The following is a 25,146-nucleotide window of genomic DNA, read 5'->3' as shown; positions in this document are numbered from 1 at the left end:
GAATTTAAAATTGAATCAATGTAACTATCCGAATTGTACAGGATACAAAATTATTATTAGTGGTACAAATTAGTACAAAATAGATACTAAATTAGTACAAATTAGTACAAAATAGATGCTAAATAATGTGATAGGTTTGGTTTGATTTTGCTAATTTAGTCCTGCTAGCTTAACAGAGGTGAAAATTGAGGGCTCTCGCGTCTCAAAGTGCGATCCTCGTCTCTCTTTTTCTCTCCTTTTCAGGAAGTAAAATGTGCGCTAATATCGTATGCATGCTGCATACGTGATCTTGAACTAAAGCTTACCGTTTCGAGCTCTGCTCATCAAACGTTGAAAAGTATCAACAGGATGTCTCTATAGAGTGTCTCTCGGCGACTTTCTCGCGAAGGATCCGAGTGAATCTCAACAACGTTGTACCGCCTTTCTCCGTTCGTCGGACGAGCACGATTTCCCTAATTTTTCATAGGACAGTCGAAAGTGCAAGCGACGAATCTGGGACGTAATTTCGTGAGACCAGATAAAATCTGCAGCTGTGCACAATAGGCACGCGATGCACCGTGAATGGCACGCGTTGACGTTTCGCTTCGTCGCCGCGAACTACGTCGCCAGATTTCAAGGCGAACCGATCCCGCTATGCATGCTAATGTACGGCCATCGGTGATGGCGTTGCATATATTATGGTCGTAATTATTATTGCAGTGCGTCTCAACGAATGCCAGAAAGAAATGTTTCATTATATCCTCGGGAAAAAACAGTCTTGTTTCCCAGATACACATAAGCACTCGCTTGTTTCACAGGTTTATTAAAACATGTCTCAGACGAGCTCGCTAAATTGTAATCGAGAAATTTATACGATTCCTTGAACGTTTTTGATGGGACTATCCTGACGCGAATCTTTTTTATTTATGCAAAAAAAGGAGAAAATAAATTTCGTAATGAAACAAATTTTACACAAAAAGAATCATCATTCATGTCGAGAAAGCGGAACTAAATCCGTTTTTATTTCGTGTTCTTTAATAAAAAAAAAAAAGAGATCGATAAGACACTCTAACTCGTTTGTTTTTCTCGAAAAATCGTTGATACGGAAATATAATCGATTTCTCGCACGAAAACGGTGTCCTCTTGTTGACTCCTCTCGCGCGATTATTTTACTGAATCCTTGAATCGACATGGGAGGGTCCCGTTTGCCCACTGCCAATCATATCGACCTGTGCCTAGGGTAACCAGCAACGATTAACCAATTAGAGAGGCCTATTTTGAATTGGCCAATTGGGGCTATCGGATCCCGTGGGCGATCGGATCCCGTCCAATCGACATCACGTTCTCGGTCTTTAACCAAGCAACGGTACCACGTTTTCATTCATGTGTGCGTTTCCGCATAAAAAAAAAAGTCTCTCCGACACGACTTGGTAACCCGCGCTTTCACCGGCAACGAAATGCCACTGCCTCGGTCGACCTTTCGACGTTTCGACAAAAATCACGAATACGCGATCGCGTTTCGATCATAAGTATAATTTACGTAAGCGCCCATTTTTTCTTTCATGTGCAACAAACGTTGAAATTAAACATTCGAATGATATTTAATGCTAATTTATCCGATCGTAAGGAGCCAATATGCCATTTCCTTCAAGGTGTGACAAGGACGAAAATGAAGATACGCAAGCTATGGGTGGAGAAATTCTCACGAATATTACGATATGCGCGCCGAGAATGCGTGGGTGTAAAAGAGAACTCTGTTATAGCGCTCTCACGACACAATAGCGAATCATCATAGCGTGCAATCAACACACGTACTACACGACATCCGTGCGTAAGCGGGTTCACGTAACGCGTCTTCGTAGATCAAGTGTGTAAACCTGCCCTTTGTTTTTCAGATTCCTGGTTCCTCGTTGCGACTATGAATGCGATTTACGATGCTACGAGGAAAGAATCTTTTTTCTCCCGCTATAAATAAATCGTAATAAATCGAGCAATTAAACGAAATTAACGTAATCGAATCGTAAAAACCGATGTATGACGTATGAAGAAAATGCAATTTATTATGAATATTATTATTGTTATATAACTGTTATGTAAAAAGGAAGCAAGTCGGAGCGTCGAATATATTTTATATAGAAGGAGCATTAAAAACGTGAAATTTTAAAGTAGAGTTAAATTAAAAATAAATTTATAAAGAATACGGCTCTATGTATTTAACAACATGATAATTATGAAACGAGCGATAAGAGCATAAAAACGCGGATGGTAATGCGTAATTTTTTTTTTTTTCCCCGATATTTTTCCTGTCTACATCTCTTCAGGGGGGTAAAGAGAGTGTTATAGAAGTCTCAAACCAAGAGAATCTATAACTTGGCATATACACCAAGTAAAATATATGTATAAATGCCTTGTGCACGTTTTAAAAAAAATTTTTTCGCGAACAATTAAGGTTTGAAAAAAAAAAATTTACGCATTACCATCCGCGTTTTTAGGCTCTTATCGCTCGTTTCATAATTATCATGTTGTTAAATTAAAAATAAAATAATCGTTTTCTAACTCACACATATGTCTAAATAATTTTTTATTAATAATAATTATTGACAATACGTAGGATCAATAATTATTAATAATTATTAATAATAATTATTAATAATTATTGATCCTACGTATTATTGTATAGTGCATCGTATACGCATATCACTCATCATTTTATAAGAAATTAAAAAAAAAATAACAATTGGCTTTCTTCCCTAGACAGTTAGATTTCATCGTACGATTGCACGCGATCGAACACATTTAACTTTTTATGCTTAACATATTATATTCCATCGCGTGTCCTGGTGACAGATAAAAATCAGTCAACGCGGTGGAAAATTACCTCCGATTGTTGTATTATTCGCGATCGCATCGCATTTGCTTTTATACGCTCGCGATTACATCTTTTCGCTAATCGGTAATATTTTGTATAATTCGGAACACGAATTCTAAATCTTCCGTAGAGAGATACAGAGGGAACGAACAAACGAGACACTCTCGGTAGCTCCGGTTAACCGGTGCTATAATAGCTTCCTGATTATTTCACGAGGCGCTCAGTTGATTTCCGTCGAGCGCGAATTGCTTCATGGCCGATTAAGTTGACAGATCGCGAAAAATATTTAAGGCGCGAATAACCTGCTTGATGACCTCGGTCGCGTTCGACCATCGAGAAAATAATCATCTGCCATAAAAGTGTCATATCTTCTCTATCTCTCTCTCTCTCTTATTCGAGGAATTTCCGCGACTCTATTCCTTATTTCCCGCGATGCTATCCCGGGGAGGATTTCGTTTGCCCACTGCCAATCATATCGATCTATGCCTAGGGTAACCAGCAACGATTAACCAATCAGAGAGGCCTATTTTGAATTGGCCAGTTGGGGCTATCGGATCCCGTGGGCTATTGGATCCCGTCCGCTACCCCGTGGGGTATTGGACGGGAGCCAATAGCCCACGGGATCCGATAGCCCCAATTGGCCAATTCAAAATAGGTCTCTCATTGCCTATTTTGAACAACATGCCTCTACATTGCGCGTGATGCACGAGAGAGCCTCCCCCGGGAATCAGATATAATAAGAATGCAGCGTCGAGAGAGCAGATGCATCCCATATGCAAGCAGGTGCAACGGGAGTGGCGGTGGAAAAAAAGAGGAGCATTAAGAAGGCTCTCGGGGCAGACTCGGTGGTCGGAATGTGGTTTTTATGCGGATGTACCGCGAGGGAGAGGATGGGAAGACAGTTGTGACAGAGGATAACGTGGTCGGTAACCCTTTCTCTCTTCGTCATTTATGACGCGAAGATGATAATCAACGAATATCGCGAATGAATCGACAGGCGTCGATGAATCTTTCGTTATTCTGTTCGAGAGAGTTATTCGAGAGTCTCCTCCAAAATGCCACGAGAACGAAATACTCTGAAACAGGTTGCGCTCGAGAAATTTCGTCCCCCTACACGAGAAGCTCTGCAACTGCTCGCTTAACGGGACTCGTTTAATCGATCTTCCCTTCAGCCATTCAAAGGCACTTATCGGTGATGTTCGATTATTTCTTTCACGCCTTTCTTCTCATCTCTCCAATAAAAAAATATAATAATGTTGAAGCAAAATCTAATTGTAAGTTTCATAGACATTTAAGCTTTAGCGCTGTTTACGTATCATCATCATATCAAACTTTCTTCGATCATATTAAAGAAAAAAGGATTGGAAAATTAAAGAAGTTCAGAAGATGAAACAAAATAAGAAAAGAATTATGATTAAATTGCTAGGATCAAAAAACATTTTAAAGAAAGAGGAACAAAAGTCGAGATCTATGCTTTCTGAGAAGAAAAGATCAAAAATTTACGAAAGGTCTTGAGCTATCAATGATAATCTTTACGAGCTATCGCAATTTTTTTAGGCGCTTCTTTTTCCTAAAGCATCGTTCATCTGTTCTCTGCCAAACCAAATAACTTCTACAAACATTTGTAGCTTACTTATATCAAAGCTTTGAACACTTTGTATTTACAATCATAATATTGTCCGACCAAGAATAGAATTCGCAAAATGAAAAAGTAGTGAACCTGAGTAGTAAACCTCTTGCTTTATCTCACATCTCCAGTCCTCCCTGATATATCTCAACTATAAAATATAAATTTTTTTACAATTTTAATTTTTCTTTCATCTACTATCCTCACCTATCTTCGTAATCAAACATTTTCTTTTCGTCAAAATAGGTGATAATAGTTTAGCACCCTGATATGTAAGGGTGATAAAGAAAAATAGGACGCGAGGACAGAGGGTATTGACAGGATATTACAGAGCTTTCGGAAACGATAAATGTTTTGTGAAGGTGTTGTAGCAACACATACCTTGGCGTACATGATTGGAGGCGTAGGGGTAAAAAAGAAAAGGGATACATGCGTTGGTCAATGGACATAATGCTGAAAGAAAAGCGACTTGTGGTGGGTTTACGTTTCCATAACGACAGGCGGTATGCTTCGCGATGCCATTGCCCTCGGTGAGGGTATTATGCATCTCTCTTCCCCCTGCGCGCGCGATGGGGTGATTTGGCCTGTGGAACGTCCATTAGGGTTGTCTCTGTCTCTAGCAGGGGGGTGACATTGGTTGCATCATGTCGCGCAAGAATATTTACCACTGGACAAACGAATAGAGAGAGCGGCTTTCGCGAAGCGCACATTTTCTTTCGATTCCTCGGCCACTACTTTTCATTCGTTAAAAAACATTGAGATCTTTATAATTTTATAGGCAATTATCTATAATTTAGGTGTATTTTTAATCTATACATTTTCGTGAATTATAAGATTGTTGATTAAAAGAATGCAAAGTTAAAAATTATTATAGATTAATATCATGTATAATGAATTATTTATTAATTTTGTTACAATTAATCTTTCACACGCGTCAAGCAAATGTTAAAACTCCAATCAAATAAATAATTATTAAAAATATCATGATTAAATAATATATAAATAAATAAAATGTAAATAAATATATACATAATTACGAATATACAGGATGTCCTGTACACCCCTTTTAAAATGAAAATAAGTAGCTTTTATCAAAAATCGCGAACAATTTTTAAGTAAATCGGATACGTTCTATCAAATGGTGATATTTTCAACTTTTGATTCCGACCGGAAATACGCTATTCGGATCGGAAGTTGAATTTTTTAAATAAAACATGGTATTTTTTATTACAGATTCGAATTATACACGAAAAAATAAGAAACCTTTGTATTAAACGTTTTTTCTAAAAGTGCCTCTGTCAATCTTAAAATTGACTTTGAAAGTAACTGTGATGAAATAATAAACTTCAAATGTTAAGATTGCATGATAGAGGCACTTTTAGAAAAAACGTTTGATACAAAAGGTTCTTATTTTTTCACGTACAATTTGAATCTGTAATATAAAGTACCATGTTCACCTAAAAAAATTCAACTTCCGATCCGAATGGTGTATTTCCGGTCGGAATCAAAAATTGAAAATATCACCATTTGATAGAGCGTACTCGATTATTTAAAAATCCCGATTTACTTAAAAATTCGCGATTTTTTATAAAAGCCATTTATTTTCATTTTAAAAGGGATGTACGGGTGATCTGAGACACTCTGTGTGTGTGTGTGTGTGTGTGTGTAGACACACACACACACACACACACACACACACACACACACACACATATATATATACAGGGTGGGGCATTTATCTTGAGACAAGATAATATCTCGATTGGAGTCGATTATTTTGAAAAAAGTTTTAGACAAAAGTTGTATGGTTTCAAGGGGGACATAAAATGGTGTCATTAGTTTGATCTTGAAGAGCCACCTGAAGGACACGCGAAGGTCAGCTCCAACTTTTTAAATGGGACACCCTATATGCTTTTGCATATTCTTGTAGCTCATCTCAAGAGCTTTCCAAAACACTATAATTAAGTTAGTTTTCATTAAGTACTTTCCAAGTTATGAGGCTTGAAATCATTTTTTAATTTTACATAAACCGTAAAATATCTTGTAAAATATTCATTTTTCGATTATTTTACCTTAATACTTTTATGTACAAAATAATGAGAGGAATCAATTGGTGTAAAGAAAAGACATAGTTATTTTTAAGAAAAAATATGTAATTGTTAATTGCAAATTACATTTTTTTTTTCGAAACAACTATGAGTTTTCTTTACACCAATTGATTTTTCTCATTATTTTGTACATAAAAGTATTAAGGTAAAATAATCGAAAAATGAATATTTTACAAGATATTTTACGGTTTATGTAAAATTAAAAAATGATTTCAAGCCTCATAACTTGGAAAGTACTTAATGAAAACTAACTTAATTATAGTGTTTTGGAAAGCTCTTGAGATGAGCTACAAGAATATGCAAAAGCATATAGGGTGTCCCATTTAAAAAGTTGGAGCTGACCTTCGCGTGTCCTTCAGGTGGCTCTTCAAGATCAAACTAATGACACCATTTTATGTCCCCCTTGAAACCATACAACTTTTGTCTAAAACTTTTTTCAAAATAATCGACTCCAATCGAGATATTATCTTGTCTCAAGATAAATGCCCCACCCTGTATATATATATATAATTATATTTTAAAATATAATAATAATTAAAGGAAATAATCAAATAATAATACTTAAATTTAATACATATGGCTTCTAATCAGGAATAATAAATGGAAAAAATGAAAAATGAAGCAATATCGCGTGAATCATAGCTGAGGCATTATCCGATCGATATAAGCGACTAATTATGATGAAATAGAATTATGATGAAATAGATTTCCGGACGACGGAGAGGAGACTAATATAATTGAATTATCTGTCATGGACTTCTCGAATATGTCCAATACGTCGGAAGGTATCGACAGATGCGTGTCAAACCGACCCAAAACTTATACTAGTCATCCTGGCGTGTGTATAATTGAAATTGTTTTGACAGGAATAATCTGGCGGCTACGCAGTTTAAATTGTGCCAGAATAGACCGTTTCCGTTCCGACTAATAACCGCTAATAACGGATTTTGACCTTTTCCGTGCGTGCAGGTTTGATGTTTATAGCGATTCGAGTAAATGTTACTGGAAATATCAAGGTGATGCGAAGGAAGATGCGCGTGATTTTCGACATTGCCATCTGATCCTTCATCACCCGCGATGAAAACGAAATGAAAACCGAGATGAGAGTTAACGGTTCTCGTTTTACGCCGTGTCACTCATCTACGGTACATCATTTACAAAATGTTAAAACGGGATGTGCTAAGATAATATTTATTCGAACAGAAACACGTGCAACGACGGGACTTCGGAGATGCCCATTAGACGAGATGTCGTGACATTAGTCATAATTATTAGTCATAATTACATCTATTTGTCATTCGTAAGGATGATTAGGATGATAAAGGCTTACGTGAGTTTCGAAGAGTCCAATATTTTGCACGATACAAATTATATATCATGCCTTTGTGCGACAATTGTGTCTTCCCCTTTCCCCCTCCTTCTCCCTTTGGGCGCGCCATAATTTAATTATATCTCCTCCAGGTCATGATGTATCTCAGAGCTGACGACATGTCACGATATTCACACTTTAATTCAACGCAAGAAAAACACAGTTCCAAGATGAGAATTCACGTGCGCGCGCGTACGGGTCATTCTCATTTGGCACAATGAAAATAGCAGGCAGATCCACTCTTATCCCTCATGGCCTCGCAAACGGCCGTTAGACACGAACATGTAGCTTTAAATCTATTCGTTTTCACATTTAATATTTACAAACTTCAAATATTCTTGCAAAATATTATTATTATTTACTTATTTAATTTTTTTATATAACTTATTTATTTATTTAATTTTTTATATAAATTATTTATTTATTTAATTTTTTATATAAATTATTTATTTATTTAATTTTTTATATAAATTATTTATTTATTTAATTTTTTATATAAATTATTTATTTATTTAATATTTTATATAAATTATTTATTTATTTAATATTTTATATAAATTATTTATTTATTTAATATTTTATATAAATTATTTATTTATTTAATTTCTTATATAAATAATGTATTTATTTAATTTTTTATATAAATAATGTATTTAATTAATTTTTTATATAAATTATTTATTTAATTTTTTTATATAAAGACACTAATAATTAAAATAGACCAAATTTTCTATATCATGGAATTTATGATGGAGTTTTATAATGCTAATATATTTTTTTCCACGTATATATTATACATTTTATATCGTGCATTTGTGCGCGCGCATAGATGTATATGTGTGTGCATCGCGTACATTTTTTTCCAGAATGTTTCGAAGCTGTGTAACAATTATATCGCTAATCATCTCCGCGTACAGGAAAAAAGTGTTAATTATGTCATCCGCGCATCGTGCTATGATTTAACGGCGGGATTAACCTTGGAAGTCACTCGCCGAGACTCTAGCGTAGGAGAGCTTCATTAATTTATCACGAGTGATCGATATATTGTTGTACTGCTTTTCCACTTTTCTAACGATTTTAAAACTATTGTTTTTTCTTCGGGTGAATGTTAAACGCGCATCAAATATATTGTATATTTATTATTCCGCCGTGATTTGTAAAATCCGCGTATTATTTATTTTTTTCTCCTCTATTATTATGTAATCGTGACGATGATTAACTCGTCCTAGCCTCTGTAACTGATTGAGATAATTACTTAATTCCGCGGCGTAAGACGCTTTAATTAGTCCTACCTCGCTGAAATACTCTCTGTACACACCCTGATGTCACATTCCTGACGATGACAGCGAGCGACCGGGGGTGAGAAAAATACGAGGAAAATTACTCTGTTTCTCTCGTCGCGTCCCAGAGGATATGATTGATCGATGGATAATATTATTCGCGGGTGTTTCATGCAACACACAGGCTATTCGCGGTCCTCGAACGATATATTTGAAGACGGCCCGTCAAGTCAAGTGCACTTGTACCATCGTCTACGAGTAGCGATACAGCAACAAGTGGTACGAGGCATTAATTGCGTGCAAGCCATTGCTCGAGAAGTCTGCCGTGATTGCGCGGAAGTATCAATTTCGAAGCGGGAGGAAGGGAAGGATTTCGTTCTCTTGCAAAACATACAGGTCACGCTATGTATACATGTATATTCGTGTTGCTCGCGACCTTCGCGGTCGACCCAGGTACCATCCGGATCAAAACATTCCGGAGTGGTCGAGCAATAGTTGAGAAGTAAACTCATGTAGGACATTCATTGTCGATTCGAGGGAAGAAAGGGACGCGTTTCTCTTTCTCTCTTTCTCGCAAAATTTAATTCTAAGAACTCATACAGCACGGAATATTGTAGCAATATTATTATTATTGTTACAAAATTGCAACAATATTGCAATATTGTCGCAATATTGTTGGGATGTTCTGTGCTGTATGGAAAGTAACAAGCTGAACATAGCGCTTTGTCGATGTATATACTACCCATACAGCACAGAATATTGCAGTAATATTATTAATATTGTTGTAACATTGCGGCAACATTGCAATATTGCCGCAATATTGTTGGGATATTCTGTGCTGTATGGAAAGTAACAAGCTGAACATAGCGCTTTGTCGATGTATATACTACCCATACAGCACAGAATATTGCAGTAATATTATTAATATTGTTATAACATTGCGGCAACATTGCAATATTGCCGCAATATTGTTGGGATATTCTGTGCTGTATGGAAAGTAACAAGCTGAGCATAGCGCTTTGTCGATGTACATACTACCCATATAGCACAAAATGTTGCAGCAATATTATTAATAATGTTGTAACATTGTGGCAACATTGGAATATTGCCGCAATATTACTGCAATGTTCTGTGCTGTACGGGCTATCTCGAGAGAGAAAGAGACAGGCGGAAGCAACGAGAATTTATAATTTATCGTCAATTGTTGAATATTATCGTCGGATCGAGCTCCCGAAAGACACGTCAGAGAGCATGGGCGTCCGGAGAGGGGGGCAAGATGGGTCATTTGCCCCCCTCCCCTGGAATTTGGAATCATCCAAAAATTTACATACTCTTTCTTTGAATAAACGTGCTGGCATGGGCGTCTGCAGGAAAAGGGGGGGAACAAGCGGTGCACATGCACCCCTCTGGACAATGAAAAAAAATTCATAACCATATTCATTTCATATTTTCAATGCTTACATTCCTCATTTAACAATAACATTTTATATCATGCCCCCCTCCCCGAAAAAAATCCTGCGGACGCCAAAGAGTGCATCCTCCGCCGTGAGAAAGCTTAAGCTTACATCGTCCTGCCTCTCGCCACCCCTCGCCATCCCTCCCTCTCCCTCTCTCTCTCTCTCTCTCTCGTTCATTCTTCTCATCTTCCCAACTTACGTTCGTGTAACGCTCCGCTTTTCTCCGGCAGCTGTTTCAGGAGACAAGGTCGCACCCGTTGCACACCGTATACCAGGTTGTCGGCGGAGACTCGCGCACAACACACCCGCGAGTGAGAGCACGAGGACCGCCGCTCCTCGTCGACGACGACGACGACGACGCGCTCGTCAAAAATTCAACCGTTCCGGTTTCCCTTGCCGGACGGAGTCATTCGTGCCGCGCGTCACAGGGAATCTCGTCTCGGGAGATGAACGCGAGATGGGAACCGCTTCAACGATGCTCGCTCGGCGCCGTTTGCCGCGCATCTGCGACAGCGGAATCTCGTCGTCGCGATCCGCGCGGGGGGGGAGGGGCGACGGCGGACGGAAGGGGGGAGCGTCGTGGCGCGAAAGGGTCGCCGCGCAACCTCGACGCGACAAGTGTACCGCCCTACCGTGGACCAATGGCGAGCCGCCTTCGCACGTCGATGCGCACGGCACGTCACTCGCGCCTGTGTACATACCGGGTGACTCACGAGTTATAGTATCAAGTCGGACTGTAGATAGAAAATTTGGATGCCCGTGTATTCCTGATATGTTGTTATCAGTGTTTGTTGGTATCTAGATAAAATTATCTAGATAATCATCTAGATAGAAGAAATGGATCATCTTTATCTTTAACTAGATGAAGAAATACAAAGTATCTTTATCTTTATCTTAGATGAAAAATATGTCATCTTATTTAAAAATTGTCTAAGATGACGTTTTCATTATGCAAAAAAGTTTTCCAGGCAAGCTTCTAAAAATCTATCTAAAATATCTAAAATATATTTTTTATATTATTAATATATTATAAATATATTATTAATATATTATAAATATATTATAAATATATTATAAATATAAATTAATAAATAAATATTTATCATATCATTTATATATCTTTTTACTATTATTTAAATATTCTTTAGGAAAAGAGAAAGAATATGTGTTTATGATTTTAATATCCCATTTATAATCTGTGTCACATTTTTTACAAATATTTATAGTCTTCTAAAATAAACAAAAATATCTAGATAATTATCTAGATTATCGCAATAATTATCTCATCTTTCATCTAGATTAAGTAAAAGCAAAATCATCTTTATCTCATCTAAGATAAATTTGCAGATTGTTATCTTTATCTTTATCTAGATAATTTTGAAATTATCTACAACAAACACTGATTGTTGTACAGAGTGTTAGAAAAGTCTGGAAACGGTCAAATATCTCCGAAAATAGTGGTCCTGTGGGAAAATATTTCAGACAAAAGTTATAAGATTTTAAGTGACGCATTACACAGTAATATTACTATGACCTTGAAGAGTGTTGTTAAGGTCACATAAAGGTCATCTTAAATTTCTTAAATGGAACCCCCAATTTTTAATTATTTATTCTTGTAACTTATCTCGAGAGCTTTTCAAAATACTATAATAAAGTATTTTTTCATTGAGTACTTTCCGAGTTATGAGACTTGAAATCATTTCTTAATCTTACATAAACCGTAAAATATCTTGTAAAATATTCATTTTTCGATTATTTTATCTTAATACTTTTATGTACAAAATAATGAGAGGAATCAATTGGTGTAAAGAAAACACACAGTTATTTTTAAGAAAAAAATATGTAATTGTTAATTGCAAATTACATATTTTTTCTTCAAAACTTATACCAATTGATTTGTCTTATTATTTTGTACATAAAAGTATTAAGATAAGATAATCAAAAAATGAATATTTTTCTAGATATTTTATGGTTTATGTAAAATTAAGAAATGATTTCAAGTCTCATAACTTGGAAAATACTCAATGAAAAAATACTTAATTATAGTGTTTTGAAAAGCTCTCGAGGTAAGTTACAAGAATATGTAATTAAAAATAGGGAGTTCCATTTAAGAAATTTAAGTTAATCTTCACGTGACCTTAACAACGCTCTTCAAGATCATAGTAATATTACTGTGTAATGCGTCACGTAAAATCTTACAACTTTTGTCTGAAACATTTTCCCATAGGACCACTATTTTCAAAGATATTTGATCGTTTCCAGATTTTTCTAACACCCTATATATTTAAAATCGTCTCAAGTGAAGTCCGAAAATGTCATATATTCCATTTCATTGGCCGAGTGGAATCTGAAAACTACTTAAGATGATCTTAAATATAAGAATAAATTATATGAAGAATGGAATTTTGATCGGAGCTGAAATTTCTTCTTCTTGATTGTTCAAATTTCAATCTTCTTGTAGTCTGTTTCGTGAATTAATTTCTATAATAAAAAAAAATTTCTGCGACGAAGATAAATTTGAAAAAAAATTCTATATATCCACATAAAATTATTTAAAACTATTCAGAGTCAAGATTAGCGAAATACAGCTCGTCTGTACACAAATGTATAAATTTATAAAACTTTTTATATATACAAGAGAACACTAATAATAATGACAAGGGCGATACACTTATTTATTTACTTTGATATTTTGAATAAAGTTCCATAATGCAATATCAGAAATCAAGATTCTTCACTTATATAGACAGCAAATTTTATTTTCCATTTTCACAAGTTATGCCAATAGATTAATAAATCATTTGTATAGCAAATTTTAATCATGAACACATAAAACAAGCGCAATCATGCCAAAAACAATATTATTTTACATTTTGATTATATCTGAATTTTTCAACTAAAATTAAAAATTTTCTTAAAAACAAACTATGTAAATTACATGTCCATAAACAAATAAACATTGATATTCTTTATTATAATTAATTTATTGAACGTGCATCTGTGTAATCTTATAAAGTTATTTTTAAATATCTTTTATATATATTAAATTGCAAGCAATACTATTCAATTTGATAATTCGAATGTTCAATTGTACAATTTGGCTTTTTTTCGTATATGTAACGAATCAGAATCGTTAAAGAGGGCACACTCCTTCCGAAATGCAATTTCCTTTAAATCGTATATGAAATCATTACGTAGAGGCTTCATTCGATTACGTATAGGACGTTGTTGCTTCAAATTGTCGAGCGTAGAAGATACATCTGATATTGAGCAAGATGCTTCCCTAGGCTCAATACTTTCAATACTTGTGATACTATTTTCATTATCGTTTATACATTCTCTTGCATCACTATCAGCTGTTAATGCAGACTTATCAGACTTATTTGTTTGCACAATCGCACTTGTGTCACTTGAACCGAATATCACCTCCATCACTACACGTTTTAAATCAGGATGAGCATCTAATTTTCCTGATCCACTATTCATCATATATTCTGCCAAATTTTGTACTGTCGCAATTGTATCGTCTTTCTCTTCAGTATCTTGATGTTCAACGTTTTTATTTGATTCTTGCTGTTCATTTGCAGTAGTAGCTTCATTTTCCGATGGGATGTACGTATTCGAATTGTTTAAGTCTATACATATTTCCGATTGACACGACGATTGACACGCAGTTAAATCCATAATTTCAGGCTCATTCACCTTCTCCCCTGTGTTCATTACGTCCATGATGATATTTTCATTACATGTGTATTCATTTTGTGGTATTTCGATTACTATTTCTGCTATGATTGCACGATTGTTTTGCGCATTATGCATTTTATTACAATGCGCGACGCAATCGCATTTGACGAAACATTTGAAATCACATAATTTGCAACGATATCGATTCCAACCGATATGAATTGCCATATGTCTGCGTAGATTGGGCATGGATGTAAACTTTCGTTTACATAAAAGGCACTGCAGTTTCTGAAAGTTTGCGATGGTGGCTATTCTTTCCATTAGTGAAGTTTGACTTTTTTCATTCGACTGTATTGAACACAAGGGTTGCAGCTTGGAACTATCCTCCTCTATCTCAATTATATCTTTCTCTAAAATTTAATAAATCATTATAATAAATTAATTTGATAAACTAAAGACAATCAATTTACATGAATAATTTAAGAGAACATATACAGGGTGTCCCAAAAGTCCCGGACCGTTGAATATTTCATAAATTATGCACTTTAGAAAGAAATGTTTCAGACAAAAGTTGTGGGCTTGATGGGGGCCATCAGATAGTGGTAATGATTTGACCTTGGAGAGTCATTTGAAAGTGACGTAAAGGTCACCTTCAATTTCTTAAATGGAACCCCCTATTTTTATTACATATTTGTGTAGCTTATCTCGAGAGCTTTCTAAAATACTATAATAAAGTATTTCTTCATTGAGTACTTTTCGAGTTATAAGGCTTGAAATCATTTCTTAATTTTGCATAAACCATAAAATATCTAGTAAAATATTTATTTTTCGATTATCTTACCTTAATATTTTTATGTATAAATACAAAATAATGAGAGGAATCAATTGGTGTAAAGAAAACACATAGCTGTTTAAAAAAAAAAATGTAATTGTTAATTGCAAATTACATATTTTTTTCTTAAAAACAACTATGTTTTTTCTTTACACCAATTCCTCTCATTATTTTGTACATAAAAGTATTAAGGTAAGATAATCGTAAAATGAATATTTTACAAGATATTTTACGGTTTATGTCAAATTAAGAAATGATTTCAAGCCTCATAACTCGAAAAGTACTCAATGAAGAAATACTTTATTATAGTGTTTTGGAAAGCTCTCGACGTAAGCTACCAGAATATTTAATAAAAAATAGGGAGTTCCATTTAAGAAATTGAAGGTGACCTTTACGTCACCTTCAAATGACTCTCCCATATCAAATCATTGCCACTATCTGATGGCCCCGTTCAAGCCATACAACTTTTGTCAGAAACATTTCTTTCTAAAGTGCATAGTTATGAAATATTCGACCGGTCCGGGACTTTTGGGACACCCTGTATATAAAATTATATTTTCTATTTATATCTAAATAAAACTTTTTTATTATTGGGTGTACAGGGTATCTTTAAAGTCTGATCCCACCTCTGGATTTCGGAAACAGCTTTAAATATGGAAAAATGTTTCAAACAAAAGTTGTAGGATATTATGAGGGACAGATGATAAAGATATGGATTGGACCTTGAATGATTATCAAGGCCAGATCAATTTAATCGATATTTTCTAAAATGGAACCTCCTCATTTTTTATTAAGAGCTTTCCAAAACACTATAATAAAGTATTTTTTCATTTCGTAAGAGTACTTTTCGAGTTATGAGGCTTGAAATAATTTCTTAATTTTACATAAACCATAAAATATCTAGTAATTCTATTTATCTATTTATTTTTTTTATTATCTTACCTTAATATTTTTACAAGATATAATGAGAAAAATCAATTGGTATAAAGAAAACACATAATTGTTGCTAAGAAAAAATATGTTTAACAATTAACAATTACATGCTGAATGAAAAAATACTTTATTATAGTGTTTTGGAAAGCTCGCGAGATAAGATATAAGAATATGCAATAAAAACTAATAATCCATTTAAAAAGACATCAATCACATTGATCCTGCTTTGATAAAGTCACTCAAGACCAAATCCATATTTTCAATATCTGTCCCCCTTAATATCCTACAACTTTTATTTGAAATATTTTTTCATATTTAAAGCCGTTTCCAAGATCCAGGGGTGGGGTCGGACTTTAGAGATATCCTGTATATGTAATTAAAATTTATTACAATTACAAATTAAGTGCTCTCTCACCTTTTAGATCAACCAACGGCATCTCATCAGATTGGTGGCTTGATATTTTTTCTTTATTTTTTATCTTCACAGTAACAGAATTAATTTCACTTATATTTGTACATACAACTTCGGATGATTGTAAATTTGTATTGGACCTAGAGTCATTTCGGGTCTCATTGTCAGAAGATAGTAATTCGCCATTATCGACATTTTGTGTTATCGATGCTGTAATTTTATGAAGATCATTATTGTTGTCCACAGAATTACATTTAGCAGGATGATCATTAAGATCATTTTGTAGCATATCCCAATCTTCTTTACTAAGACTAGAAACACGTTGAACACGAATGGATGTTTCATTTTCCTTGTAAATCTCGGGAGATGACGATATACGTTTAGAATGAATATCTATTATTTAATGCATCATTATTAATTGATATATATTATTATTAATTATATTATTAATGTTTAATATATTTTTCTTACCAGATTGCTTTATAAGCGTAGTAGTTGCTGTATTGACATTTTCTGTTTCACACAACGTATTGTCAGATTTTGAATCTGAAAAAGTTTTATTAGATTGTCCAATTGTGGTTGTAGTTTTATCGCATGTAGCAATTGATGTTTCACAATATTGCAAAGGAGTTGGCAAAGCTCTTTTTGTTTTGAATCTTTTTTTACGTCTACCACATCTTTGTACACTAGATTCTGTAGGATTTGCTGATTTCTAAAAAATGATATAATTGTTATGTTTAATATACAGGGTGTCCCGGACCGGTCGAATATTTCATAAACTATGCACTTTAGAAAGAAATGTTGCAAACAAAAGTTGTATGGCTTGAAGGGGGCCATCAGATAGTGGCAATGATTTGACATGGGAGAGTCATTTGAAAGTCACGTGAAGATCACCGTCAATTTCTTAAATGGAACCCCCTATTTTTTATTATATGTTCGTGTAGCTTATCTCGAGAGCTTTCCAAAACACTATAATAAAGTATTTCTTCATTGAGTATGTTTCGAGTTATGAGACTTGAAATCATTTCTTAATTTTGCATAAACCATAAAATATCTAGTAAAATATTCATTTTTCGATTATCTTACCTTAATACTTTTATGTACAAAATAATGAAAGGAATCAATTGATGTAAAGAAAACACATAGCTGTTTTAAAAAAAATATGTAATTGTTAATTGCAAATTACATATTTTTTTCTTAAAAACAACTATGTTTTTTCTTTACATCAATTGATTCCTCTCATTATTTTGTACATAAAATTATTAAGGTAAGATAATCGAAAAATGAATATTTTACAAGATATTTTACGGTTTATGTAAAATTAAGAAATGATTTCAAGCCTCATAACTCGAAAAGTACTCAATGAAGAAATACTTTATTATAGTGTTTTGGAAAGCTCTCGAGATAAGCTACACGAATATGTAATAAAAAAATAGGGAATTCCATTTAAGAAATTGACGGTGATCTTCACATGACTTTCAAATGACTCTCCCATGTCAAATCATTGTCACTATCTGATGGTCCCCTTTAAGCCATACAATTTTTGTCTGAAATATTTCTTTCTAAAGTGCATAGTTTATGAAATATTCGACCGGTCCGGGACTTTTGGGACACCCTGTATACTTTCAAAAAGGGAAAATTTACCTGGGTATTATCACTATTCTTCATTGTTGCATTTTCCGAATCCAACACTTTAATCGCATGAGCATTCTCTAAACCTTCCATTGTTACTTCTCTGTGAAATGCTCTTTCCTGAATAAGAGATCTTAATTTACGCACCTGTTCATTAGTCTTTCTATGAACTGTAATTTGAAAATTGTAGAAATATATTATTTCAAATCTTTTTTAAAAATGCTATGATACTTAAAAATGTGCTAAACTTTGACAGCAAAAATAACATATATATTGTAACATATCTTTATTTATTTTATAATTACCTTTATATAAATGCCGATAAACGCTCCATGTATTTGCAAATATACTTGTACAGCAAGGACAAAGATAACATATGCGCTGAGATGTATGCAGTTTCATATGAACTGTTAATGTTTTCTTTGTTGAAAATTTTACATTACCTATAAATAAAAGCAAAGAGGCCTCTCAGATCTTTTTCAAATATTTTCTAATTGTGTTAAAAGATAAGAAAATTGTTTATTTACATATTGTGCAAGTCAAATTATTTGTAGATAATCTATGTGCTAATAATTCATTCTCTTCGTCGCTCATATCTATTTGAATAGGGCTATCACTCTTTTCCAATTGATTTTCAAATGTTTGTTCTTCTAATGTAATAGTATTCTGATCTGTCACATCTTGTGATTTTGCTACCTAAAAGTCAGAAAAAGTAATATTATAATTGTTATAAGAATAAAAATGTAATGATTATACGTCATTGAAATTCTAGTTGTAAATCATAGATGATAAATAATGGCAAATAACAAAGATGAATGGATTAATGTAGCACTTACTTGTTCTTTCATTAAATCCGTAGAATTGACCAACGTGTTTGGCGATTTAATAGTTTGATATACTGCAGAACAATTTGTATTTATGGATTCCAAATAAATATGTTGGTTATTTGGAGCATTAAAAATTGTGTTTTTCTTTTCGTTAGAGATATTACTATCCATATTTTCCTCTCTTTTTTTGTTGAGCATATCTATTACGGTACTGAGATCTTTTTTGTGCGATTCTTTTGATACTTGACTTCTAAGTATTCTATCATTCTTAATATTATCCTTAATTATTGTCTGGTCCGTCGTACACATTTGAATTATTGATTCTTTACTAGAGTGCTGAAAAAGAAATTTTCGTCACACTTGTGGCAAGTAACAGCGATAACAAACAATAAATATATATAAACAAGCACATTCTCTACTTACCAAGTTATGATTGTGTAATATACTTCTATGAAGGGTAATATCAAATTTTTTCCTGCAATATTCTCTTTTATGAGATATCAAGTTTACAATACTCCTAAATAAGCTGTGACAAGTACGGCACTCGTATATAATATTGCATTCGTACGACAGAATAGATTTAACCTCGTCAGTGCCATTCTCGAGGAGCTTACTAACTTGACAAAGATCAGATACACTCGTATCAATTGGCTTGCGCAAGCTGGATAAATCAGGACTAACTACACCATTCGTATCCTTGGTAGGAAGTTTCACTTTGCCAAGTTTCTCATTTCTCTTCTTACTTTTACCCTTAGTCTGTACAGATTTCATTTTCTGGAAAAGGTTCCGCACTTCAATGTACATTTCCAACGCCTTTGCAGATCTTTACTTCCAACAATAATTTCAATTCTCTCTTATGACACACCTAATATACTTGATGCAGAGCAGCTTATATGATATTCTGCACTTCTCTGACTTGCATACAGATCTCTTAGGCCCGGTTGCACCAACATTATTTTAGTTTTAAGCGAAACTCAAAAATATGCCTGTCTTTATTTATTTAGAAAGAAAGATAAAGATAGACCTATATTTAAATCTCCCTTAAAACTGAAATAACGTTGGTGCAATTGGGCCTTACACCATCAATTGCATAACACACGGAACATTTGCAATTACGTATATGTTTACAAAATTGTGCATGAAAAAAAGAGAAAAGAACATTCTGATGGAAGTACAAGGAGCTCCCTAACACAAGTCTCGTACACAAATTTACTTACATATATACGTATAATGCATAAGTAAATATATATCCCAAATTCGGGGAGACGCAAACTGATGATGGATCCCACCCCAATCCCTGATCCCGATCCCTGAAATGTTCGGCTTGCGAAGATGCTGGGACGTCGTGCGATCTACGGTCCTCGACGTGCGTGCGTGCGATTGTCGAGGATGCGAAAAAATTGTCGGATACGGAGAGTTCTCCCAGATTGGTGAGCGACGAGCGCCTCGAGTCTCTCCTCCATTTTACACGTCGGGACCGACGTTCATCTCTCGCCTGGCGGCCGATTTCGGGGGAGGACGAGCGGCTTTAGCGGATCCGGGCGGCAACGTGCGGCTCTAGGCGTGCACGCCGGAAATATTCCTCGTCGAACGCTGCCGCGCGAGATCCCATCGCCGCGCGACCTCCATTTTTCCCGGAAAGTTCCCCGGTTTACCGCGTTTGGCAAATGTTTGGCGGGCAGCACTTTAGACCCCGACGTTCTTTTCCTTCCCTCGTGCGGCGAGGACGAGCAGGGTATTTATATCGAGATGATCGCCTCGCGGATGCTTCCTTCGTTGAAGGTGCGCTGTCAAAAAATTCCTTATTGATAGGTGTAACCTTGGTAATTATCATGTCCTCAAGGGGAAGGTACCCAACTGTCACTCATGGATTCCAATGAAACTTTGTACACTTGTAGAACTATGCGAAATAATAGACACGTATTTTTTTTTATCTGCGGAGAAGATTTTGAGGGCAAAAACAACTGTCCCATCTACTGTAATTTAACTTTCAAGCCTTCTAACGTGGAAAATACTTGACGTATGGTAACATTATTATGGTGTTTTGGAAATAAGCTACAAGAATATGCAATAAAACGTAGGTGGTCACTCACGGATGAACGATTCCTCTAATGGAACCTTTGTACCACTTGTAAAACTATGCAAAATAATATCTATCTTTGTTTATATATTCGTTATCCTAAGAAAATATTAAGTATGCAGTAAGTATTCATGTTATCGTAATATTTAATGATTTTTGAAGAAGTGGAAATGTTACGCAAGTGCACAATGTTGAGCTTACGAAAGCTCTTCTCGCAAGGAAAGCTACCCAGACAGCACAAAAAGGCCAAAAGATGTCTTAAAGACGTCTAGAGGACTTTAAGACGTCTTTAAGTAGTCTTTTAGATGTCTTTTGGACATATGTGTTGTCTGGTACTCAACTGTCACTCATGGATTCTAATGAAACTTTGTACACTTGTAAAACTATGCAAAATAATAGACACGTATTTTTTTTATCCACGGATTTTGAGGGCAGAAACAACCCCTCGTATACAGGGTCATTTTTTTTAAACAGGACCACCTACTTTTTATTGCATATTCTTGTAGCTTATCCCGAGAGCTTTCCAAAACACTATAATAATGTTACTGTATGTCAAGTATTTTCCAAGTTAGAAGGCTTGAAAGTTACATTACAGTAGATGGGACAGTTGTCTTGCCTTTCCTTGTCAGTATATTCATCTGTGTTATATGTTTGTGATGTCCCAAGTTAGATCAGGCTCCCTTATATTATTTTGCATGTATGTATATATTTATTAATATATATATATATTTTTTTTAGAAGTCGACATTGATGCTAACACAAAGAGCACTCCAAATTTATGGAGATCTTGGCACTGCCAGACTGCTACCAATGATTTCTACGATGCATCTACTGAAACCTAAGAGTATCTGTACAACATCTTTGGATCGTGCATCCACGATTGAAGTTATACAACCAATAAGACCCATAGAAAGAATGCTGAAGAAGATTGGTATTTTAGACGTCCAGAAATATGTAATTTCAGTTTCTTTATATATTGAGCTTTTTTTATCATTTCAAAATAGAAATATACATATATACAGGGTGTTTCAAACCACCCGTACCACCCATTTAAAAACTAGAGAAGTGATTATTTCAAAAAAGTAAAAACATTTTTATTTTAAATCAGGTGTGCTTTATTGAATGGTGATATTTTCAACTTCTGCTTCCGACCAGAAATAGGCGATTCAGATCGGAAGTGCATTTTTTTAAATAGAACCCCCTATTTTTCATTGCAGCTTACCTCGAGAGCTTTCCAAAACACTATAATAAATTATTTTTCCATGAAGTACTTTCCGAGTTATAAGGCTTGAAATAATTTCTTAATTTTATATAAACTGTAAAATATCTCGTAAAATATTCATTTTTCGATTATCTTACCTTAATATTTTTATGTACAAAATAATGAGAGGAATCAATTGGTGTCAAGAAAACATACAGTTGTTTTTAAGAAAAAATATGAATTGTTAATTGCAAATTACATATTCTTTCTTAGAAACAACTATGTGTTTTCTTTACATCAATTGATTCCTCTCATTATTTTGTACATAAAAGTATTAAGGTAAGATAATTGAAAAATGAATATTTTACTAGATATTTTATGGTTTATGCAAAATTAAGAAATGATTTCAAGCCTTATAACTCGAAAAGTACTCAATGAAGAAATACTTTATTATAGTGTTTTGGAAAGCTCTCGACATGAGCTACAAGAATATGCAATAAAAAATAGAGGGTTCCATTTAAAAAAATGCACTTCCGATATGAATCGCCTATTTCCGGCCGGAATCAGAAGTTGAAAATATCATTATTCGATAGAGCGCACCCGGTTTATAAAGAAAATGTTTTTACTTTTTTGAAATAACTACTTCTCTAGTTTTTAAATAGGTAGTATGGGTGGTCTGAAACACCGTGTATAATACAAATAACGTAGATCTATGCGTACATCTTGTTGTCACAAAATAATAAAAATATTCCAACGATTAAAATAGATAAGAAGAATATTTAAATTTACTAATGATTTATTAATTTGTTATAGAGATATATGGCACTTGGCAGTCTAGTATATGAACATGTAATGGCTCAAGTAGATTATCCTTTTTTCTACAAACGTAAGTTTATTTACTAATAAATTTCTTTTATACATTTCATTTTTGGTGTAGCAAATCATTCATACAAATATATGTATAACTTAAAATGTATATTGCATGGATATCTTTTTAAGAATAACATTTCTAATATTCATTCTTTTGCTTTAATAATTGTCACATCGAATTAAAAATCATCATTAATAAATATTTATATTTTTTTTTATATATTAATATTGTTAGTTTAATTTTATTGTAATTTTAATACTTAAAATATTTTAATTTTTGTAATTTATGGTTTTTTAATTTCAAGCGTATTCTCCACAGATTTCAACATGGCAGATACATTTTTCTCATGGTTTCTGGTAACAGAACTTCATCTATGGATGATAATGGTTCGTTATATGGCTGAAGGTAACGCTGGCAGATTAGTTCGAAATAGTGCAGTGAATTCACTGTGGGAAGACACAAAAGCCAGGGCGATGAATCTTGGTGTGAGTAACATTGTACTTTTAGTGCATTATACAAAGTATCCCAAAAGTCCCGGACCGGTCGAATATTTCATAAACTATGCACTTTAGAAAGAAATGTTTCAGACAAAAATTGTATGGCTTAAAAGGGACCATCAGATAGTGGCAATGATTTGACATGGAAGAGTCATTTGAAAGTCACGTGAAGATCACCGTCAATTTCTTAAATGGAGCTTCCTATTTTTTTTTACATATTCGTGTAGCTTATCTCAAGAGCTTTCCAAAACACTATAATAAAGTATCTCTTCATTGAGTACTTTTCGAGTTATGAGGCTTCATTTAGTTATGAGAAATCATTTCTTAATTTTACATAAACCGTAAAATATCTTGTAAAATATTCATTTTTCGATTATCTTACCTTAATAATTTTATGTACAAAATAATGAGAGGAATCAATTGATGTAAAGAAAAAATAGTTGTTTTAAAAAAAAATATGTAATTGTTAATTGCAAATTACATATTTTTTTCTTAAAAACAGCTATGTGTTTTCTTTACACCAATTGATTCCTCTCATTATTTTGTATAAAAGTATTAAGGTAAGATAATCGAAAAATGAATATTTTACTAGATATTTTATGGTTTATGCAAAATTAAGAAATGATTTCAAGCCTCAACTCGAAAAGCACTCAATGAAGAAATACTTTATTAAAGTGTTTTGGAAAGCTCTCGAGATAAGCTACACGAATATGTAATAAAAAATAGGGAGTTCCATTTAAGAAATTGAAGGTGACCTTTACGTCACCTTCAAATGACTCCAAGATCAAATCATTGCCACTATCTGATGATCCCCTTCAAGCCATACAACTTTTGTCTGAAACATTTCTTTCTAAAGTGCATAGTTTATGAAATATTCGATCGGTCCGGGACTTTTGGGACACTCTGTATATCATGTCATATTTTTCCATGTTTATTATATATAATTCTTTACTGATTATTAAATATGGCAATTGCAGAAAATCCGTGAAAAACTTAGAAATAAGCAAATACAAGAATTATCACAGCAATTTAATGCTGCTATAATAGGTTACGATGAAGGTATACAATCCAATGATAAAGTCTTAGCAGCAGCATTATGGAGAAGATTCTTTCATTTGGAATGCAATAATCCAGAACATGTTGAAACTCTTATTATTTATGTTAGGAAACAGGTAAGTTTTAATATAATGGATAATATTTAGCAATAAATTCCATTAAAGATGTAAATCAAAATAATTCGCTCAATACGACTTTACAAAAATGTCACATCTTATCTCGTTTCATTTCTTATTTATTTTGCAGATCAGTTTATTTGATAATTTACCATCCCATGAAATTTTAAGGAAACCCGTTTTAAAGTTAATAGACATAAAAGATATATGTAAGCCTCAAAACTAATTATTTTTTACATAATATGTTAATAGATATATTTAATGATAAATATATCGAAATGCGTACTTGTAAATATAGATTATAATAATGAAAAAT

General features: G+C 33.7%; 3 protein-coding genes across 9 annotated transcripts in view; 1 reads left to right on the top strand and 2 right to left on the bottom strand.

Annotated features, from left to right (window-relative positions):
- The window catches only part of LOC105249883 (tetraspanin-1), a 52,510-nt gene extending 41,302 nt beyond the window's left edge, over window positions 1–11,208 (bottom strand). For all 4 annotated transcript variants that reach the window (XM_020027117.2, XM_011255652.3, XM_011255651.3 and 1 more), the window contains exon 1: window positions 10,889–11,208. The gene's annotated coding sequence lies outside the window, so the exon portion shown is untranslated. The remainder of the gene's footprint in view (window positions 1–10,888) is intronic.
- Window positions 11,209–13,686: 2,478 nt separating this feature from the next.
- LOC105249884 (zinc finger protein 800) lies at window positions 13,687–20,402 on the bottom strand. The gene is made up of 9 exons (XM_011255653.3): window positions 20,227–20,402; window positions 19,433–19,783; window positions 19,019–19,345; window positions 18,710–18,878; window positions 18,488–18,625; window positions 18,195–18,352; window positions 17,022–17,262; window positions 16,554–16,943; window positions 13,687–14,783 (listed from the first exon to the last, which is right to left on the bottom strand). The coding sequence occupies exons 2-9, from the start codon at window positions 19,778–19,780 to the stop codon at window positions 13,774–13,776; spliced, it is 2,781 nt and encodes a 926-aa protein (XP_011253955.1). The 5' UTR covers window positions 19,781–19,783; window positions 20,227–20,402; the 3' UTR covers window positions 13,687–13,773.
- A 197-nt stretch (window positions 20,403–20,599) lies between these two features.
- Window positions 20,600–25,091, top strand: LOC105249885 (ubiquinol-cytochrome-c reductase complex assembly factor 1). Of its 4 annotated transcripts, none has more exons than XM_011255655.2 (6): window positions 20,600–20,791; window positions 21,828–22,043; window positions 23,104–23,176; window positions 23,480–23,646; window positions 24,636–24,830; window positions 24,961–25,091. In XM_011255655.2, the coding sequence occupies exons 1-6, from the start codon at window positions 20,759–20,761 to the stop codon at window positions 25,054–25,056; spliced, it is 780 nt and encodes a 259-aa protein (XP_011253957.1). In that variant the 5' UTR covers window positions 20,600–20,758; the 3' UTR covers window positions 25,057–25,091. The 4 variants fall into 4 exon arrangements, with proteins under 4 accessions (XP_011253957.1, XP_011253958.1, XP_025271350.1 ...); XM_011255656.2 differs by having other exon boundaries at window positions 20,606–20,791; window positions 21,831–22,043; XM_025415565.1 differs by having other exon boundaries at window positions 20,630–20,832; window positions 21,831–22,043.
- The last annotated feature ends 55 nt before the right edge of the window (window positions 25,092–25,146 follow it).

Source organism: Camponotus floridanus, unplaced genomic scaffold, assembly GCF_003227725.1.
Source record: "Camponotus floridanus strain SB8 unplaced genomic scaffold, Cflo_v7.5 scaffold123, whole genome shotgun sequence".
In the NCBI taxonomy this organism is placed as follows: Eukaryota; Metazoa; Arthropoda; class Insecta; order Hymenoptera; family Formicidae; genus Camponotus; species Camponotus floridanus.
The sequence above is the reverse complement of the archived record's forward strand: the minus strand, read 5'-3'. Positions and strand labels throughout refer to the sequence as shown.